Source organism: Carcharhinus amblyrhynchos, chromosome 3 (assembly GCF_965287045.1).
Source record: "Carcharhinus amblyrhynchos chromosome 3, sCarAmb.v2.hapA, whole genome shotgun sequence".
NCBI lineage: Eukaryota > Metazoa > Chordata > Chondrichthyes > Carcharhiniformes > Carcharhinidae > Carcharhinus > Carcharhinus amblyrhynchos.
In genome coordinates, this window is record NC_137326.1 from 122,392,235 (window position 1) to 122,413,308 (window position 21,074).

The window sequence follows — 21,074 nt, forward strand, 5'->3', positions numbered from 1 at the left end:
GTTCATTACCCTCTGAGTGAAGACATTTTTCCTCATCTCAATCCTAAATGTCCACCCCAATATTCTAAGACTACGTCCCGTGGCTCTAGATTTCCCAACCAGGGGAAACATCCTCCCGGCATCTAGTCTGTCCAGCCCTGTGAGAATTTTGTACATTTCAATCAGATCTCATCTCGTCCTTCTAAACTCTGGTGAATATAGGTCTAGTCAAGTCAATCTCTTCTCGTCGGTCAGCCCTGGTATCAGCCTAGTGAGCCTCCACTGCACTCTCTGTATGGCATGTATACCCTTTCTTAGGTGCTGCAATATGCTTGCAATACTCCAGGTGTAATATTGCCAAGCCCTGGTATAACTGCAGTAAGACATCTGTACTCTGAACTCAAATCCTCTTGCAAAGAAAGTCAGCATACCATTTGCCTTCCTAATTACTTGCAGCATCTGTTTCTCCACTTTCATTAACAAGGACACCGAGATCTTTTTGTACATCTACACTTCCCAACATATCACCATTTAAATAATACTCTTCCTTTCTGTCTTTCACACCAAAGTGTACAACCTGGCTGGTTCTCACGCTACAGCATTGGTAACTTTGCTTTCAGCTTGGAGTTTCATCCTTAAAACACTTTGGGTAGGATTTTCCAGTCACGCTTAGTCCAAGGCTGGAAAATCCCACCCGAGGTCAACAGACATTTACACGGTCCGTGTCCCACCCATTACGATTCCCATAATGGGTTTAGTGGGAAATTCTGCCCCTTGAGTCACTGCCATACTCTCACCCTTCCATCCTCATTTAACTCATAAACCCTACCCCTCTGACCCAACATCTATCAGCCAATATCTCCTTATGTGGTTCAGTGCTGTTTTTTGTTTGATAACACTTGCATAAAGCACCTGGGGGCTGTATTAAAGGCAGCATACAAACACAAGTTGTTACAGAATCTTGCTTCATTTATTTCCAGGTAAACACTGTGACATCTACAAGGATCCCTGTGGCATGATCAGCTGTCAGAACGGAGGCACCTGTACCAGCAAGGAGCTAAATACCAGCTGTATTTGTGCACCTGGATTTACCGGTAAGTAACACGCAACAGTAAAGGAATTGTCTCTGAAGCCTTTGAATCAGACTTCTAACTGTTTTGTGAAGAACCTTCTTAGCCCTCTCAGCATAAAGTTATCTTAGACTTTGCAAAGCAGCTGTTCTCAATAATGCTTTGCATGCTGATAACATATGGTGCGGTGCTGCATATTGTAAAAGACTCGGTGTCAGATGATGTGGCTGCACAGAATGCATAGGGTAGAATAAAATTCCTTTCCCCAACCCTGCGGAGCACAGAGTGGGAGACACATCGAAGAGGCAGGAGAGAGAAGGAAGGAATGTCTTACAGAAGGAGGGAGGGATTTAGTAAAGCAGTTATAGCAGCTGGTTAAAAGATGATGGAGAAAGAGGACACCAGAAAAAATGGGACTCAAAAGCAGATCAGAGGAAGACAGAAGTAATGAGGAAGGGAGCGGAAGAAACAGAGAGAAATAGTTGCAAGAAGATTGAACTGAAATTATTGCTTGTCCTGGGAGACGGGATGGGTAATCAGCAGAAAGAAGAACAGAAAAAGCTGGAAAAAAAACTCAACAGGTCTGGCAGCATCTGTAGAGAGAGAAAACAGAGATAATGGGGGCAATTTTCCAGTCCTGCCCACCACAGGAATCGTAGCAAGGGCAGAGGGGGGTGGGGGGGCTATGCAAAGATCCATCGACCTCAGACAGGACTTTTTGGTTTTGAGGCGAGCGCGGCCAGACAATCTCACCCGACATTTCGAGTCTGAGTGACTCTTCTCCAGAGCTGAAGAGAGGGAGAACTGTGTGGATTAAAGTTTATTTATTAGTGTCACTAGTAGGCTTACATTAACACTGCAATGAAGTCACTGTGAAAATTCCCCAGTTGCCACCCTCTGTTCGGGAGGGAGAATTTAACATGGCCAATGTACCTAATCAGCACGTCTTTCGAATGTGGGAAGAAACCGGAGCATCCGGAGGAAACCCACGCAGACAGTAGGGAGGATGTGCAAACTCCACACCGACAGTCATCCGAGCCGGGAATCGAACCCGGGTCCCTGGTGCTGTGAGGTAGCTGTGCTAACCACTGTGCTAGCCATGTGTAAGAGGGAGTGGAACAGCTAGAACACAGTAGATGGTCAGTGATTACCGGGAGTTGGAGAGATTGCAACAAGGATATAACAAAACTTAAAACCAAGTGACAGATGGCCCAGTGGGGAAGTGAGGAGGGGGAGTGTTTTTGCATTTGGACTAAACATGTTTGGGATACATCTTTAAAAAAGGTTAATATAGAGAAGAAAGGTCACGCTCTTAGGCCATTAATGGGATGCAGGTGAAGGCCCGAGATCCTAACCAAAATCCCAAAACAACGTGGCACGCAGATGTCCGAATTCATCTGAGCAATGTCTGGGGCTGCCTCCAGAATTCGGAATGGGGGCTGCCCTCAATCCTGGAACATGCCGACAGTGGGTCAGGGATGTTGGGGGCAGGGGTGCAGGGGGGACGCGAGGGCCGGGGTGGGGTTGGGGGGGGGGGGGGGGCGCATCTACAGGTGGATTTTCCATATTCAGAGTCCTGAAGGGGATCCATCTTCCAGCCTCAGAATGTTCCAGTAGATCCAGCTTCATTCTCAGGAGCTCCACCTTCTTTCTTCAATAGCGGGCAGGAACGTTAGGCATCTTTTCAATATGGCACCCAGACAAGATGGCAGACTACTGGTCATTGAACCTGCTCTGCCACTAAATACAGCAGGAAATACCCAGGCACCTAATCAATGAGATTCTGGGTGGAGGATTTGCTGTGTTTTCCCACAGTTGGAAAGCTCCACATTCCCACCCCTGCATGGTACTTAATCTCAAAGGGAGAGAATTCCACCCATCCTCTCAGCATCCACCTTATCAAATCCCCCCAGGATCTTACTAGTTTCAATCAGATGATCTTATTTCCAAATTCCAATGGGTATAGTTATCGGACGATAAGTCTATCGTCCCAGAAATCAATTGAGTGAACTTTCTCTGAATTTCTTCTCATGTAATTATATCCTTTTGCAAGTAAAGAAAGCAAAACTGTACGGAGAGTCCCAGACACCAATCCCTCCCTACAACTATAGTATAACTTCCCTACTTTTGCTTTTGATTCCCCTTTGCAATAAATGCCAAGATTCCATTTGTCTTTGTAACGATATGCTGCACCTGATTCATATACCAGGACACTCAGATCCCTCTGCACCACAGAGTTTTGCAATCTCTTTCCATTTATCTGAAATGCTGCTTTTCTATTTTTCCAGCCAATGTGGACAAGTTCATTTTTTCACACATCTGCCAATTTTTTCTCTTAACCTATCTGAATCTCTCCGTTGACTCTTTGGACAGGATTTTCCAATCACATCCATTCCAAGAGCAGGAATTCCTGCCTTTAAATGGTCCAGAAAATTTTTCATCCAGCTGGTATACATCCAGTCTCTTCATTGATATGGATTATACGTAGGTGAAGCCGTAGTCTCTGACCCCGGTGACACTCCACAAGTAACAGCTTGGCAACTTGAAAATAACCCATCTATCTCCACTCATTGCTTCCTGTTAGCTAACCAACCCTCTTTCCATTCTAATACGTTACCCCTACACCATGAACTTTTATTTTGTGAAGTAACCTTTGATGGACACCTTGTCGAGAGCATTTTAGAAATCCATGTTCACCGCATCTACAGATCCCCCTTTATCCATGTTGCTTGTTACCTCCTCAAGAATTCTCATAAATCAATCAAACATGATTTCCTTTTCAAAAAAATCATGATGACTCTATCTGGTTGTGTTATGTTTTTCTGAATATCCTGCGAACACCTCATTCATAATGGATACTAGCATTTTCCCTACAACAAAAAGCAGGCCAACTGGCCTATACTTTCTATCTCCTTCCTTTCTTGAATTGAGGTATTACATTAGCAATTTTCCAATCCACTGGGATCCTTTCAGTATCTGGGGAATTTTGGATGATCATAACAAATATATCTACTATCTCTTCAACCACTTCTTTTAAAACCCCAGGAAGAAAGCCACCAGGTCCAGGAAACTTGTCAACCTTTAGCTGTAATAGTTTTCCCAGTACCTTTTCCCTAGTGATAGTGCCTACTTTAAGTACCTCCCTCTCTTTTACCTATTTTCAAGTATTCTTGGGCCGGAATTCTCCCATCCTGCCCGCCACTGGAATTTTAGTAGGAGGTTTGCGGAGAATGTGAAACGCCATTGACGATCCGGCAGGAATTTCCAGCTTTTAGACCAGCACGGCCAGAGAATTCTGCCATTGGTCTGCTTTTAGTGCTTTCTACATTGAAGACAGATGCAAAATACCTATTCACCATTTCCTCGTTTCCCATTATTCATTCTCACTCTCACTGGGACAAATGCTCACTCCAACTACTCTCTTACCCTTTTAAAAAGTAGAAACTTCAACTATTTTTATATTTCTAGCCAACTTTCTCTCATACACTAACTCCTCCCTTCCTATGTTTTAGTCATTCTTTGCTGATTTCTAAAATCTGTCTGATCGTCTGACTGACCATGAATCTTTGCAGTGTTATATGCTTTTTCTATCGACTTGATACTATTTTTACATTGGAAGGAAAAAGCATATAATATTTTGCTTTGGTTTGCATTGGAAACCAATCACGGGCCCATATCATGGCCATTAATTTTCTGGGAGGGGGGTCTGTGTTTTAGAGGGCAACAGAAAGGAAGGAAGTCAGGGTGACATCTTGGGGAGGGTGCCCCCAATGCAGACAGTGCACTCTCTGAATGAGGTGCCCCTCCTTGTTTCCTGCCACTTTTCACCTAGACCACAAAAAAAAATCCTGCCCACTTGCCCATTCCAACCATATTATGCCGCGAACAGTATATTATCCAGACCAGTAGACTTATTAACAGAAATAACTCCTCAGAAACTGATGTCCCTTCACCAAGTTTGCTTTATTTACAAACTCAATTCCCCTCCTAGAGTGCTTCAGGTACTCAGTCAGAATCTGGAATGTCAGTAACCATGACACTCCCATATTTAGATACAGGTAAATCTTTTCTGAACCCTCGCCAAAGCCTTCACATCCTTCTAGTAGTGGGGCGACCAGAATTGAACATTATATTCCAAGTGCGGCCTAACTAAGGTTCTATAAAGCTGCAACATGATTTGCCAATTTTTAAACTCAATGCCCTGGCTCATGAAGGCAAGCATGCCGTATGCCTTCTTGACTACTTTCTCCACCTGCATTGCCACTTTCAGTGACCTGTGTACCCAGATCCCTTTGCCCATCAATACTCTTAAGGGTTCTGCCAATTACTGTATAATCTCCTCAAGAAACTACTGATTCATTGGCTAACTGCAGTCATTCAGTACCTGATGCCTGCATCAAATGCTAAGAGCAACCTTGGTCATCTAAGAGTTACCCTGGACTAAAACCGTAACAAGACTTTTATTGCAGTTACATGGGGCTAGATTCAACAGACGGTCCCTGATTATGGCCTCAGTTAGGGATCTCTTTTCAATTGGCCTCAATCAAGGAGCTCATACTCCAACAGCCAACCTCATGGACCTCACTGAAGTCATTATACCAACAAGCCCCAATTGACCTTTAATTATTCATTCAAATATGGTGCCGATTTTGGCATCCACACCCAGTGTTCTTATGCCAGTCAGCTCAGGGGATGGTCAGGAAGGTGGTGGGCTAGCCATCCAACATCTAGTACATGCCCCACCGTTCCCACACCAAACCCTCTGCTGAAAACATGTCCAATGGCGTCTGTAGAATCTAGCCCCATGTAACTGCAATAAAAGTCTTGTTACGGTTTTAGTCCAGGGTAACTCTTAGATGACCAAGGTTGCTCTTAGCATTTGATGCAGGCATCAGGTACTGAATGACTGCAGTTAGCCAATGAATCAGTAGTTTCTTGAGGAGATTATACAGTAATTGGCAGAACCCTTAAGAGTATTGATAGGCAAAGGGATCTGGGTACACAGGTCACTGAAAGTGGCAATGCAGGTGGAGAAAGTAGTCAAGAAGGCATACGGCATGCTTGCCTTCATGAGCCAGGGCATTGAGTTTAAAAATTGGCAAATCATGTTGCAGCTTTATAGAACCTTAGTTAGGCCGCACTTGGAATATAGTGTTCAATTCTGGTCGCCCCACTACTAGAAGGATGTGAAGGCTTTGGCGAGGGTTCAGAAAAGACTTACCAGGATGTTGCCTGGTATGGAGGATATTAGCTATGAGGAGAGGTTGGAGAAACTTGGTTTGTTCTCACTGGAACGATGGAGATTGAGGGGCGACCTGATAGAAGTCTACAAGTTTATGAGCGGCATGGACAGAATGGATAGTCAGAAGCTTTTTCCCAGGATGGAAGAGTCAATTACTAGGGGGCACAGGTTTAAGGTGCGAGGGGCAAGGTTTAAAGGAGATGTACAAGGCAGACTTTTCACACAGAGAGTAGTGGGTGCCTGGAACTCATTGCCGGAGGGGGGTAGTGGAAGTGGATTTGGTAGTGACTTTTGAGGGGCATCGTGCTCAATACATGAATAGGATGGGAATAGAGGGATGTGGTCTCCGGAAGGGTAGAGTGTTTTAGTCGGACAGCATGGTCGGTGCAGACTTGGAGGACTGATGGGCCTGTTCCTGTGCTGTAATTTTCTTTTTACTTTGTTCTTTGAGATAAGTGGCTGCAGTGTTTGATTTCTGCACTTAGGAATGCTTGTTTTATTTGGTTGCATTAATACAATGGCAGCACCGTTATTATCAAATTTTGTGCGGTTAGATTCCTCCTGTGTGCCCTTTTCAAATGTTCACTGCACCTTTGAAGTGTTTAAAAAACGCAAGGGGATTTTAAAACAATTTTTTCTTCCTGCAGTAAGATGTGACTCACTGGCTGCATCCTGTAGATGCTTCTGTGAATGGTTATACAATCGTAATAACTGTGCCTTATTCCCATATATTCACAAGTATCACTGAAGGTGGCAATGCAAGTGGAGAAAGTAGTCAAGAAGGCATCCGGCATGCTTGCTTTAATCGGCCGGGGCATTGAGTTTAAAAATTGGCAAGTCATGTTGCACCTTTATAGAACCTTAGTTAGGCCACACTTGGAATATAGTGTTCAATTCTGAGGGACCTATACAGGACAGGCAGGAAAGACTCACTTCCCCTAGCTGAGGGCTCAATTCCCAGGTGGCATGGATGGAAAGTGATGGGCAGCGGGATTAGAGGTGGCATGAAGAAAACCTTCTTCACCCAGAAGGTGGTGGATGTCTGAAATTCACAGCCTAAGCTGGTATCATAGAGTCATAGAGGTTTACAGCATTGAAACAGGTCCTTCAGCCCAACTTGTCCATGCCACCCTTTTTTTAAACCCCTAAGCTAATCCCAATTGCCCACATTCAGCCTACATCCCTCTATACCCATTTTACCCATGTAACTGTCTAAATGCTTTTTAAAAGACAAAATTGTACCTGCCTCTACTACTACCTCTGGCAGCTTGTTCCAGACACTCACCTCCCTCTGTGTGAAAAAATTTCTCCATCGGGACACTTCTGTTCCTTCCCCCTCTCACCTTAAACCTATGTTCTCTAGTTTTAGACTCCCCTATCTTTGGGAAAAGATATTGACTATCTAGCTGATCTGTGCTCCTCAATAGTTTATAGACCTCTATAAAATCACCCTTCAGCCTTCTACGCTCCAGAGAAAAAAAGTCCCAGTTTGTCCACCCTCTGTTTATAACTCAAACCATCAAGCCTTGATAGCATCCTGGTAAATCTTTTCTGCACTCTTTCTAGTTTAATAATATCCTTTCTTTAATAGGGTGACCAGAACTGTACTCAGTATTCTAAGTATGGCCTTACCAATGTCTTGTACAACTTCAACAAAATGTCCCAACTCCTGTATTCAATGTTCTGACCAATGAAACAAAGCATGCTGAATGCCGTCTTCACCACTCTGTCCACCTGTGACTCCACTTTCAAGGAGCTATGAACATGCACGCCTAGATCTCCTTGTTCTGTAACTCTCCCCAAAGTCCTACCATTAACTGAGTAAGTCCTGCCCTGGTTCAATCTACCAAAATGCATCACTTCGCATTTGTCTAAATTAAACTCCATCTGCCATTCGCCAGCCCACTGCCCCTGGTGGTTGAGGCTAAAACGCTAACTTCATTTAAAAGGGAGCTGGATCTGCATCTGTATTACTATAACCTGCAAAACTACATTCCAGATGTTGGAAAGTGGGTTTAAAACGAGCAACTAGATTCCTTTTTCTCTTTTTCTGGCCAGCACAGACATATTGGGTTGAATGGCATCTTTCTGTACAGTAACTTTTCAGAAGCAACACTCATGGGATTTCTAATCAGTTTTTGCAGACAGGGCCTTTCCATAAGACCATAAGACATAAGAGCAGAATTAGGCCACTCAACCCATCGAGTCTGCTCCGCCATTCAATCATGGCTGATATTTTTCTCATCCCCATTCTCCTGCCTTTTCCCCATAACCCCTGATCCCCTTCTTAATCAAGAACCTATCTACCTCTGTCTCAAAGGCACTCAATGACCTGGCCTTCACAGCCTTCTGCAGCAAATAGTTCCACAGATTCAGCACTCTCTGGCTGAAGAAAGTCCTCCTCATCTCTGTTTTAAAGGCTCGTCCCCTTAGCCTGAGGTTGTGCCCTCTGGTTCTAGTTTTTCCTACTAGTGGAAACATCCTCTCCATTCCAGCTCCAGTGGCCGTGCCAGTAATTTGCAACAGTTTTATATCTGATTGTTTCATTGCCAGCAGAAAAATCATCGATGCACAGAACAATTCAAAATCAGTGCAGCTGAAATATTGCAGTTTCTACAGTGGACAGGCGATCCACTCCGCCTGGTAACAACCCTGCTAGAGACAAGTTCACAAATTTTCCCTTTTCAGTGGGATCCTGCAATTAATTCGGCAGAGAATGCTAGGCAGAAGTTTTTGCTTGCAGCCAATCAAAGGTCTGTACAAAATATCACCACACCTACAGTCTGTGTGACCACCCATTACTGGGAAGGCGATGGCTGAGTGGTATTATCACTAAATTATTAATCCAGAAACTCAGCTAATGTTCTGGGGACCCGGGTTCGAATCCCACCAGAGCAGATGATGGAATTAGAATTCAACAAAAAAAATTTGGAATTAAGAATCTACTGATGACCATGAAATCATTGTCGATTATCTGTAAAACCTATCTGGTTCACTAATGTGCTTTAGGGAAGGAAATCTGCTGTCCTTACCTGGTCTGGCCTACATGTGACTCCAGAGCCACAGTAGTGTGGTTGACTCTTGGGCAGCTAGGGACGGACAGTAAATACTGGCCAGCCAGCGACGCCCATGTCCCACAAATGAGTGCAAAAAAAACATAGAATCTCTACAGTGCAGAAGACACCATTCAACCCATCGAGTCTGCACTGACTCTCTGACAGAGCATCTTAACCAGGCCCTCTCCCCGCCCTGTACCTACAACCCCACACATTTCCCATAATAACTAACACTGGATGAGGGAGGATGCTTTACTTTCCAAAATGATCCTCCACATTTAACCATGGCTCCTGTTATTCTTCTGTTTTTGCAGGTGAAATGTGTGAGGCTGAAGTAAATGCGTGTGATAGTGGACCTTGCCATCACGGAGGGACATGTATGAACCAAGAGAATGGCTACACCTGTCACTGCCCACATGGCTGGGTTGGAATTAACTGTGATGTCCGTAAGCACTTCCGTCTTCTTGAATCTGCTGTTTAGCTCTTATTGGGAATTACACTGGTGGTCCTCTCCTTTACCTGAGGATACATTCATTCCCAAAGTCTTTAAAGGTGTTTGTTATCAATTACCTAATGGAGGAGATCAGAGTCCATGAGCATAACAGTGCCAGCATCACTCTTGGCTCAACTGACACAGCATCAAGGAATGTTCCCAGGGTAAAAATGTCAATTTCTAGGGTTCATAGGTTTAAGGTGAAAGGGGGAAATTTTAAAGGAGATGTGAGAGACAGAAGGTGGCAAGTGCCTGGAATGTGCTGCCTGAGGAGGTGGTAGAAGCAGATACAATAGCAACGTTTAAGAGGCATCTTGACAAATACAAGAATTGACAGGGAATAGAGAGATACGGATTGCATAGAGACAAAAGGTCTTAGTTTAGAAAGGCGTTGACTCGGTGCAAGCTTGGTGGGCTGAAGGGCCTGTTTCTGTGCTGTACTGTTCTTTGTATGCTGCCCATGTCTGAACACTTTCATTTCTCCTGATGGAAAGAATCAGAAGTTCCAGAAACAGAGTTCCAGTTGCAGAGTCACGATTTTTCCAAATCTACTATTCTGACCTTTTTGACCGTGCTTTGTGAAATTTGACCACCTGTGATCCACCCAGTGAAATCCCATATTGCAAGCTGCATTGAATTTGAGCTCCAAGATGTTTGGTCTGAATGGATAATAAATTCTCAAGAAAAGGCTCAATTGACAAAATGTGTTGGGACATGGGGCGGCACAGTGGTTAACACTGCTGCTTTACAGTGCCAGGGACCCAGGTTCGATTCCAGCCCAGGATCACTGTCTGTGTGGAGTCTGCACGTTCTCCCTGTGCCTGCATGGGTTTCCTCTGGGTGCTCCAGTTTCTTTCCACAGTCCAAAGATGTATGGGTTAGATTGATTGGCCATGCTAAATTGACCTTAGTGTCAGGGGATTAGCAGGGTAAATATGTGGTGTTACAGGAATAGCTCTGAGTGGGTTTGAGGTTGGTGCAGACTCAATGGGCCAAATGACCTCCTTCTGCACTGTAGGGATTCCGTGCTAATCTATGATCTCATAACGTTCTCATAATTCAAACTCACTAAAATCTAATAATTCTACCTTTTGGACTAACAATTTGCTGTATCATTTACATTATTGAATTGGAGTAGAAATAAGAAATAGGAGCAGGAGTAGGCTATTTGGCCCTAGTCTGTGCGGAGTTTGCACATTCTCCTTGTGTCTGTGTGGGTTTCCTCCGGGTGCTCCGGTTTCCTCCCACAGTCCAAAGATGTGCAGGTTAGGTTGATTGGCCATGCTAAAATTGCCCCTCGGTGTCCTGAGATGCATAAGTTAGAGGGATTAGTGGGTAAAATATGTAGGGATATGGGAGTAGGGCCTGGGTGGGATTGCGGTCAATGCAGACTTGATGGGCCAAATGGCCCCTTTCTGTACTATAGGGTTTCTATGATATGATTCTATGAATTCAAATTATTGGATCATTCATTTCTTTTGATGTCAAAAACAAATATCAGGGAATGAGAAACTTCAGTTATGAGGATAGATTGGAGAAGTTGGGACTGTTCCCCATGGGGAGAAGAAGGCTGAGGGGAGATTTTATAGAGACGTTCAAAATCATGGGGAGGCTGGACAGACTAGATAGGGAGACACTGCTCCCCCTGGTAGCAGGGTCGGGAATGAGAGGTCACAGGTTTAAGATGATATACACAAGAAGCAAATGTGATGTGAGAAAAGCTTTTCCAGCCTGTGGCAAAAGCATGGCCAGAAATTCCCATGATGTGGAGATGGCGGCGTTGGACTGAGGTACACACTGTAAGAAGTTTCACAACACCAGGTTAAAGTCCAACAGTGCTCTCCACTCTCCACTCCGGAACTCTCCACTCACCTGACAAAGGGCCAAACCCTGAAAGCTAATGGGTTTACTATCAAATAAACCTGTTGGACTTTAACCTGGTGTTGTGAGACTTCTTATAGAAATTCCCACCCAGCAAGTGGTTTGGGTCTGGATTGCACTCCCTGGAAGTGTGGTGGAGGCAGGTTTAATCGAGACACTCAAAAAGGCGATTACTCGAATAGAAACAATGTGCAGGGGTACGGAGAAAAGGCAGGGGAATGACACTAAGCCATAATGCTCGCTTGGAGAGCCGGTGCCGACACGATGGGCCATATGGCCTCCTTCTGCATCCTGACAATCCTGTGAATATCTCTTGAATATCTGCGTCTGTTTTTGTGTAGATTTGGAATGGAAATCTGATCGGATGGCAGAGAGTCTGAATAACATGCCCCGTCACTCCCTCTACATTATCATTGGAGCCCTTTGTGTAGCCTTTGTTCTGATGCTGATCATTTTGATTGTGGGGATCTGTCGCATTAGCCGCATTGAGTACCAGGGCTCCTCTAGACCAGCTTACGAAGAATTCTACAACTGTAGGAGCATTGACAGTGAATTCAGCAGTGCGATCGCTTCCATCCGACATGCCAGGTACGAGTGTACAAGATTATTCATCACCTTGGTAACTTAAAGATATTTCCCAGAAAGAAAGAAACCTAAAAACATAGAATGTTTAGGCACAGAGGAAGCCATTTGGCCCATCATGCCTCTGCCTGCCAGAAAAAAAAACTCTCCAGCCTAATCCCACTTTCCAGCTCTTGCACTCCTCAGTACCCTTTTTTATTGTGCATTCCCATTCCTTGTTTACCCTCCCAAATGTGTTACCTCATACTTTTCCCAAACTGAACACCATCTTGAATTCCATCTGGCCAATACATTAATAACATCTTGCAATCTGCAGCTTTCCTCCTCACTATCTGCCACACATATTGCATCATCTGCAAACATCTTTAATCCCAATATTTAAGGTGGCACGGTGGTTAGCATTGCTGCCTTACCGTGCCAGGGACCCGGTTTCGATTCCTGGATTGGGTCACTGTCTGTGTGGAGTTTGCACGTTCTCCCCATGTCTGCGTGAGTTTCCTCCAAGTGCTCTGGTTTCCTCCCACAGCCCAAAGATGTGCGGGTTAGGTGCATTGGCCATGCCAACTTGACCCTAGTGTCAGGGGGACTAGAACGGTAAATACATGGGGCTACGGGGATAGGGGCTGGGTGAGATTGTGGTCAATGCAGATTTGATGGGCTGAATGGCCTCCTTCTGCACTGTAGGGATTCTATAATTCTATGAAAAAGACTATGAAAAGTGCAGCACCTTATAGTGAATCTTCTGAAACTCCAGTTTCAAAGGCATTGATCAATCAATGCCTTTTGCATCCAAAACAATGAACCAGTTTTAGACCCAGCTTAACACTTCTCCTTAGACCTCCTGGGCTTTTATTTTTCTGAACAGTTGTCCACACGAGACCTTCTAAAAGCCTTATTAAAATCCACATACACTTCTCACGTTCAAAGATTGCCATGCTTTCTCATTGCAAGTTTTTTTTTGAACTGGTGTGAAGTGCCTGCTTACACAGAGAGTGCGTCAAGGCAGAGGTCACATGACAATGGCAAAGCAGATAAGACATGTAAGACATGTAGTACTGTTGCATTTCAAAACCCAAATATCCCCCTTTTAATAAAGAACAGAAGACACAAACACCTCCCTTCTCCTAACGAGCAAAAGACAAATTTACATGCGTTATGTGTAACTGTGACTTATCTAAGTACCCACTATTCATCCACTGTCCCCATCCATTAACAAGTGTTTGTTCTAATAGTCAATCTCTGCACCTACATTGCAAATATAGGGCGGGATTTTCCCTAAAAAAGTTCCAAGTTTCAAAAAAGTCTGGAAACCGGACAGTTTTTGGATGGGAGTCAGATTGTAATATTTAAATGCTACAGTAAATAGCATTTAGAACATAGAACATTACAGCGCAGTACAGGCCCTTCGGCCCTCGATGTTGCGCCGACCAGTGGAACCAATCTAATGACCCTCTAACCTTAGCTTTTCCAATGTTATCCATATGCCTGTCCACTGACCATTTGAACGCCCTTAAAGTTGGCAAGTCCACAACTGCTGCAGGTAGGGCACTCCGTGCCCTTACTTTAAATATTACAAATGAGCCCAGGAACGCTATCATCTGGCCTCACTTTCCTCTGTGTCTTTGCCGGGGAATGTTCTTTCTGGCAATGATCACATATGGTCCCCATTAATAGGAATCTGTTGTGATGGCCTCGTTGGTTGAACTGGAAGCCATTGAGGCCCCCCCAGGAAATTAGGGTGGGGGGGTGCCATGGTGGCACAGTGCTAACCACTGTGCCACCCTGTCCTCACTTGTTGTTATTCGAGTATGTGTCCTCACAATTTCTCTATCTCTGGCCTCTTTTTTTTTTAGGTTTGGCAAGAAGGCTAGGCCAGCAATGTACGATGCAACCCCAGTGGCTTATGAAGATTACAGCCCCGACGATAAACCACTGGTCACTCTCATTAAGACAAAAGATTTGTAAAGCACACAGCTCGTCTTTTATGGGTACAATAGAAGGGAAGTAAAAGTATAGACACAAACATACACGCACACAAAACACGCTAAATATTTTGAAGACAATGTACTGCTAGACGATCGAAGAGATTTGCTTTCCGAGCTAAATTGTCATTTTCCCGTAGTTAATTGTACAAACCCAATTTTCTGCAGTAAATTTCGATTGGAGAATGTTTGTGTTTTTAACCTACTCGCTACGTTAATGAAATATATTTTCAATGTTGCTATTGACCTTGAGAAATATCTATCTTATTAGGTTGTGAACTATTTACAGAAACTATACAAGCTCTAAACTATAAAACCTGGGTGTTGATATATTTATGTTTTCCTGTCTGTGAAATGATAACGCACCATAGCCTGTAGGAATTCAATTTGTGTTTGATAGTTCATTTCCTTAACTCATTTTATTGGGAATGTGAGTGGCGCAGAGACTTGCAACGTTGTCCATCACTTGAGTATGGGGAGCCAATGGCCTAATGGCACTATCACTAGGCTACAAATTCAGAAACTCGGCTAATGGTGAAATTTGAATTCAATAAAAAAAATCTAGGATTAAAATGACCATGAAACCATTGACGACTGTTGGAAAAATCCACCTGGTTCACTAATGTCCTTTAGGGAAGGAAATCTGCCATCCTTACCTGGTCTGGCCTACGTGTGACTCCAGAGCCTCAGCAATGTGATTGACTCTCAGCTGCCCTCTGAAATGGCCTAGCAAGTCATTCAATTGAAGGGCAGCTAGGGATGGGCAATAAATGCTGGCCAGCCAACGAAGCCCACGCCTCCCCCAAATTAATAAAAAAAGTACAAGTTCCACCCAAAGTACTTTCCCTATGTGTGAACACTCAAACGCTCCAAATTGTCACAATGAGGAGGACTGCCTGCGATTCACCACAAAGTTGACAGTCTCATTGAGAAAGGCCAGAAGAACGGCCAATAGGAAAGCCAAGGTGTTGCAGTGCTACACCCTACACCAAACAGAAACTACACCACACACAAAAATCGACTTACAAACAGTGAGCCAATATTCTGTTTCTCGTTTAACCAGCTTTTCGGTGGATACAACATTGCTTACTCAGCAATTCCCTACCAATCAACACCCACTCCAAAGTTCCTTTTTTAAAAAAAACAAGAAATCCACAAATGGTTCAAATCAACACCGATTCTTTTGAAACCATTTGATGTTAAAAGGAATCATGTTGCTAAAGTAGCCCTTTAAATTATGATTATCAAATCAAGCAGGATGTGTCTTGCTCGATATTTAAACGTGAAGGTGATTTCTACATGCTATGGTACTTGTTTTAGTGAATCTACCCTAAAGAGGGAGCCTCTTCATCAATACCTTTTTTTGAAAATTCAGTTATGGGTACTCGTTATCATTAAATATTTATTCCTGTGGAGATTTAAAAGAAAATCTCTTAAAACATGGGCCATTAAAGGTGAAATTAGCTTACACAGGTTTGAAGATGCTGCTGATATTGATGGAATGCTATGGCGCACAAATGAAGTAATCTGAGTTAATGGCTATAGCACCATACATATTAATTCAGCTTCTACCCTCAGCTAATGTTCATCACCTCAGCTAATGTTCTGGGAACCCGTGTTCGAATCCCACCACGGTAGATGGTAGAATTTGAATTCAGTAAAAAAATAGCTGGAATTAACAATCTACTGATGACCCGTTGGCAATGATCAGAAAAACCTGGTTCGCTAATGTACCTTAGGGAAGGCAACTTGGTGTTCTTATCCAGTCTGGTTTACATGTGACTCCAGAGCCACAGCAATGTAGTTGACTTTCAACTGCCCTCCAAGGGCAACGAGGGATGGGCAATAACTGCTGACTAGCCAGCCCATGTCCCATGAATGAATAAAAATTCCTATCACCCTCAGCATCTCTTCCCAGACGCTTGCACTGCCCATTAACCAATACATAGTGGCTGAACAAAGATATCCCCCAAAGATCAATATACACAGATTAGAATTAACACAAGCATATTAAATAGACAGTTTTGTTGTACTGGGGAGCATTTAGTCAGAACTGACAAAACCATAATCAAATTGCTGCTCAACTGCCAGCAAGGCAGATATTAAAGTAAACCTTTGTGATATGGCTCAAGCATTATTTTAATAAAACAGCTCCAATTCTGTGAATGGGAATTTCGAAGCCTGCTGCATCAGATACGGCAGTGACCTCAATGTCCGATTTCCACATTTCCTCGAATCCGGTAAACAGTCTGCAGAATAATTTTAATGTTAATGGAAAGCTTTTATAGCTAATTTTTTAAAAAATACAGGCAAGAATGTTGAGAGACTCGCTCTTTAGATACCAATAGTTTTTAGTAATGCATATTGTAATGAAACTTGAAGAGGTCTATGAAATGTGATACTGCTGCGTATTCCTATTAAAGCTGCAACGAAGTCTAAGGAGTGACATCGCACTCTTCAAGCAAAATTATGTTGTTCTGTGCAAGTTGAACATTTTAGCGTTCGCTTCAGTTTTTTCCTGCTAGGGACATGATGATCTTGTATTATGGGTGAGGTTTTTTTTTTGTCCTTCATTTGCTCTTCTGGTAACTTGGTATTTTTTTTGTGGGGTGGAGGGGGGCGCAGGGGGGAGGGGGGGTTGTCCGTCAACCTTTCGAAATGTAACGTGTGTCTTGAATTTCCAAAGTGCTCATTGGTCAGCAGGGCCTGTCTGTAGTAGAGGATTTGATTTGCACCATTAACTTCATGTGTTGAAGCTGTATGTTTAATGAAACAATAAAACTCTTCGACAAAAAAAAGCATCCTATTAGCAATGCGAAGGTCTTGTCTCGGTTCATTTCGTTTTTAATTAATCAAATTGGAAGATAAATCTTGCACATGCTTCCAGCACAGAATCTTACGCAGCTGAGATCACACACATTAAGGAATTACACTCACACACTGCCCATAATCTTTCATCTGTCAATTTTAATAGGCAGCGAACTGTGATCTGTGTGGGCACAATTTTCCACAATGCCAGTGGATGACACCCGAGTCCAGGAACATGCAATCAGAAAAAAGTCTTAAAGTTCATTTGTTAGTCTCACTAGTCAGCTTATATTAACACCACAATGAAGGTATTGTGAAAATCCCCCAGTTGCCACATCCCAGCACCCGTTCGGGCACATGGCCAATGCACCTAACCAGCCTGTCTCTCGGACTATGGGAGGAAACCAGAGCACCCAGAGGAAACCCACGCAGACATCTTCAGATATGAATTTTCACACTAAAATAGAAGCAAAATACTTTGTAAATCTGAAACAAAAGAAGAAAATGCTGGATAAACTCAGCAGGTCTGACAGCATCTATGGAGAGAGAAGCAGAGTTAACGATTCAAGTCCATACGGCTCTTCTTCAAGCTCTGTCTCACTTCTAGAATTAGACCAGATTGATTAGCCTTCCTGATGGTTATGAGGGTTCAGATTGAAATTGCAATTGATCCCAACATGGCGACCAAAACCGTTTTAGCTGCAAGTATTGTCCCTGCCTGAGGTGCATCCAGTATAACATAGCAATTGAAATGGAGGTGGAGTTCTTTATGAAACCTTTACCAAAGAGCTTTAAGGGTGGACTCAGTTTATTTGAGGTTGGAGAAGATTACAGCGAAAAGCGGCCTAAGTTTAATTTCATGACAGAGCTTCCTTGAGCAGAATCTTTTGCCCTTATACTATGAGCATGAGTGGGGACCATTTTCAGCAGGGGAAGCAATAAGATAGTGGTATTGTTGTTGACTAGTAGTCCAGAGTCCTAGTGTAGTGCTTTGTAGACTTGGGTTCAAATCCTGCCACGGTAGATATTGACATTTGAATTCAGTAAGAATTAGAAGTCTGATTGTTGCAGAAGCCCATCTGGCTCACTGATATCCTTTAGGGGAAGGAAATGTGCCACCCTTACCCAATCTGGCCTACATGTGACCCCAGACCCATAGCAATGTGGTTGACTCTTAAATGTCCTCACATTTAAAATGCCCACAGCCCATGAATGAATTTTTAAAAAATCCATTGACAAGATCTCAGTGAAATCCCCAATAATCCTATAAATAAGAACTTAATTAATCAGATTGGCTATCGATCATTGCAGGGTAGGTGCTGATTGCTCCTGGAAAGATCTCCCGGAGGTGAGAATGTATTGGGTCAGATATCCATCATGCTTTTCTCAGAAAATCCTGACCGAACCCCCTCAAAGCCTGCCCCCCATGGGACCGGGAAGATTCCATCCTTTTTCCCAGGATTCGTCTCACCAGAGGAAGTTGTTCCTTTCTATCCCTCCTATAGAATCCTTTGGCATTTTAAACACATTGAGCAGACCTATCTCAACCTTTTCATGCATCAGGGTTTGTCTTGTACCATGTATTTCTTTGAATACAGTCAAGGTTAAGCCAACCACACCAAGCGTTGTGCAGTGAGTTTCTGCTGCATCCAGTCACAGTGGGTTAGATCGATAATGGACTCACCAACCAATCCCACCAGCAATACACTTGGATTAGCTTAGTGGTGACGGGTGGTAGCCGCTTTGGTGGAAAAGATTTAGACTTGCTCTCTTGGTCTCCGCAGTTGCCATTTCTATGGTGGGGGAAGGGGGGACTGCCACTTAACTTTAAGATCAGCTCACTCTTTAAATATGGTGCCCTGATCTCTGTGAAGCTGGGTTGATGGACATGTTCCCAATTGGGAAAGTTTTCCCAACTAAAGGTGATTGAATCTCGCCTGGGAAGTGCTGCCAGCATCAGCAGGAAACAATCCAGTGTTCCCACTTGCAGAAGCACCTCTTTTTATTCTGGAGAATCGCGGCTACAGATCCTGTTGGAACCTGCCAAAACAGATGGCCAATTGTGCCTGTCATGTGACCTATGGCAGCCATTTTGTGGTTCAGCAAAAGTCAATTTAAAAATAGCAACAAGGAATGAAGAATCAAACAAAAAGCAGGGCAAATCCAACCCGGCCAATTACTGCCCAATCAGCTTACTCTCGATCATCAGTAAAGTGATGGAAAGGGTCATCAACAGTGCTATCAAGCAGCACCTGCTCAGTGACAGCCAGTTTGGGTTTCGCCAGGATCACTCAGCTCCTGACCTCATTAGAGCCTTGGTTCAAACACGGGCAAAGGAGCTGAATTCCAGAGGTGAGGTGAGAGTGTCAGCCCTTGATATCAAGACTGCATTCGACCAAGTGTCACATCAAGGAGCCCTAGCGATACTAGAATCAATGAGTAACAGGGGGCAAACATTTCGCTGGTTGGAATCATACCTGGTACATCGGAAGATGGTTGTGGTTGTGGAGACTCAGTCATCACAGCTCCAAGGCATCTCTGCAGGAATCCCTCAGGGTGCCCTAGGCCCAACAATCTTCAGCTGCTCCATCAATGAGATCAGAAGTGGGGATGTTCGCTGATTATTGTGCAATGTTCAGCACCATTCGCGATTCCTCAGATACCAAAGCTGTCTATGTTCAAATGCAACAAGATCAGGACAATACCCAAGCTTGGGCTGACAAGTGGCAAGTAACATTCGTGCCACACAAATGCCAGGCAATGACCATCACTAATAAGAGACACTCTAACCACTGACATTCAATGGTGTTACCATCACTGTCAACATCCTTGGGGTTACCATTGACCAGAAACTCAATTGCACTCACCACATTAACACAGTAGCTACAAGGGCAGGTCAGAGGCTAGGAATACTGCAATGAGTAACTCACCTCCTGACTCCCCAGAGCCTATCCACCATCTACAAGGCACAAGTGTGATGGAATACTCCCCACTTGCCTGGATGAGTGCAGCTCCAACAACACTCAAGAAACTTAACACCATCCAGGACAAAGCTTGATTGGCACCATATCCACAAATATTCGATCCCACGGAGCTTCTTGTGGGACAAGGGCAGCAGATACATGGGAACACCACCGCCTGCAAATTCCCCTCCAAGCCACTCACCATCCTGACTTGGAAATATATCACCGTTCCTTCGCAGTCACTGGGTCAAAATCCTGAAAGTTCCTCTGTATCAGAATTCTGGGTCAACTCACAGCACATGGACTGCAGCGATTCAAGAAGGCAGCTCACCACCACCTTCTCAAGTGGCGACTAGGGATGGACAAAAGCTGCTGGCCAGCCAGCGACACCCATGACCCATGAATTAATCAAAAAAAGATACATGGAGTTTTGATTTTTTTCATGTCTTATTGACATAACATCACCTAGAGCCCGTCACAAGCACAAGGAAACAAGCCCACCTCTTACTGAAATATTTTATTCACACAAAATAGTTTCATGGTTACAAGAAGTAACAAGGCATGTGGTTATACTTAACTATAATTTTCCTAACTGTACTGAGAACATCACATTCTGAAATTCTTACAAGAGCATTCTGCAGTAATTTTAGCATGTCCATTATTTGAAGCAACAGTTTCAGTTATATTTTCCAGAACTGCCATACACAGCATGCCTTCCGATGTGAGTTTCATAAACTGCATGCCTGTTTGTTCCTGAGGCCATGCGTGTACTTTATGTTCCACCCACCCCCCCCACTCCATTCCTCCCTCTGTTAGTGATGATAAACAGCCACATTCATCCACTTGACCTCTGGGAGAGCAGAGCATGGCTCAACCACCATTTAATGCTATATAAACACGTCACGCCAAAAGTACCAATTTAAATAAAATAGGCATTGATCTATTTTACAAATGTCATCTGACTTACACAAGTAGACCCTGGTATTTCTACACTACAAGATTGAGAAGGAAGTGTCTG

General features: G+C 43.8%; 1 protein-coding gene across 1 annotated transcript in view; it reads left to right on the plus strand.

Moving 5' to 3' along the window:
* The window catches only part of dner (delta/notch-like EGF repeat containing), a 302,806-nt gene extending 285,917 nt beyond the window's left edge, over positions 1-16,889 (plus strand). Inside the window, exons 10-13 of the mRNA XM_080185922.1 lie at positions 960-1,073; positions 9,662-9,793; positions 12,063-12,309; positions 14,157-16,889. Of these exons, the coding sequence (XP_080042048.1) occupies positions 960-1,073; positions 9,662-9,793; positions 12,063-12,309; positions 14,157-14,268 (605 nt within the window). The 3' untranslated portion in view covers positions 14,269-16,889. The remainder of the gene's footprint in view (positions 1-959; positions 1,074-9,661; positions 9,794-12,062; positions 12,310-14,156) is intronic.
* Positions 16,890-21,074: the final 4,185 nt, after the last annotated feature.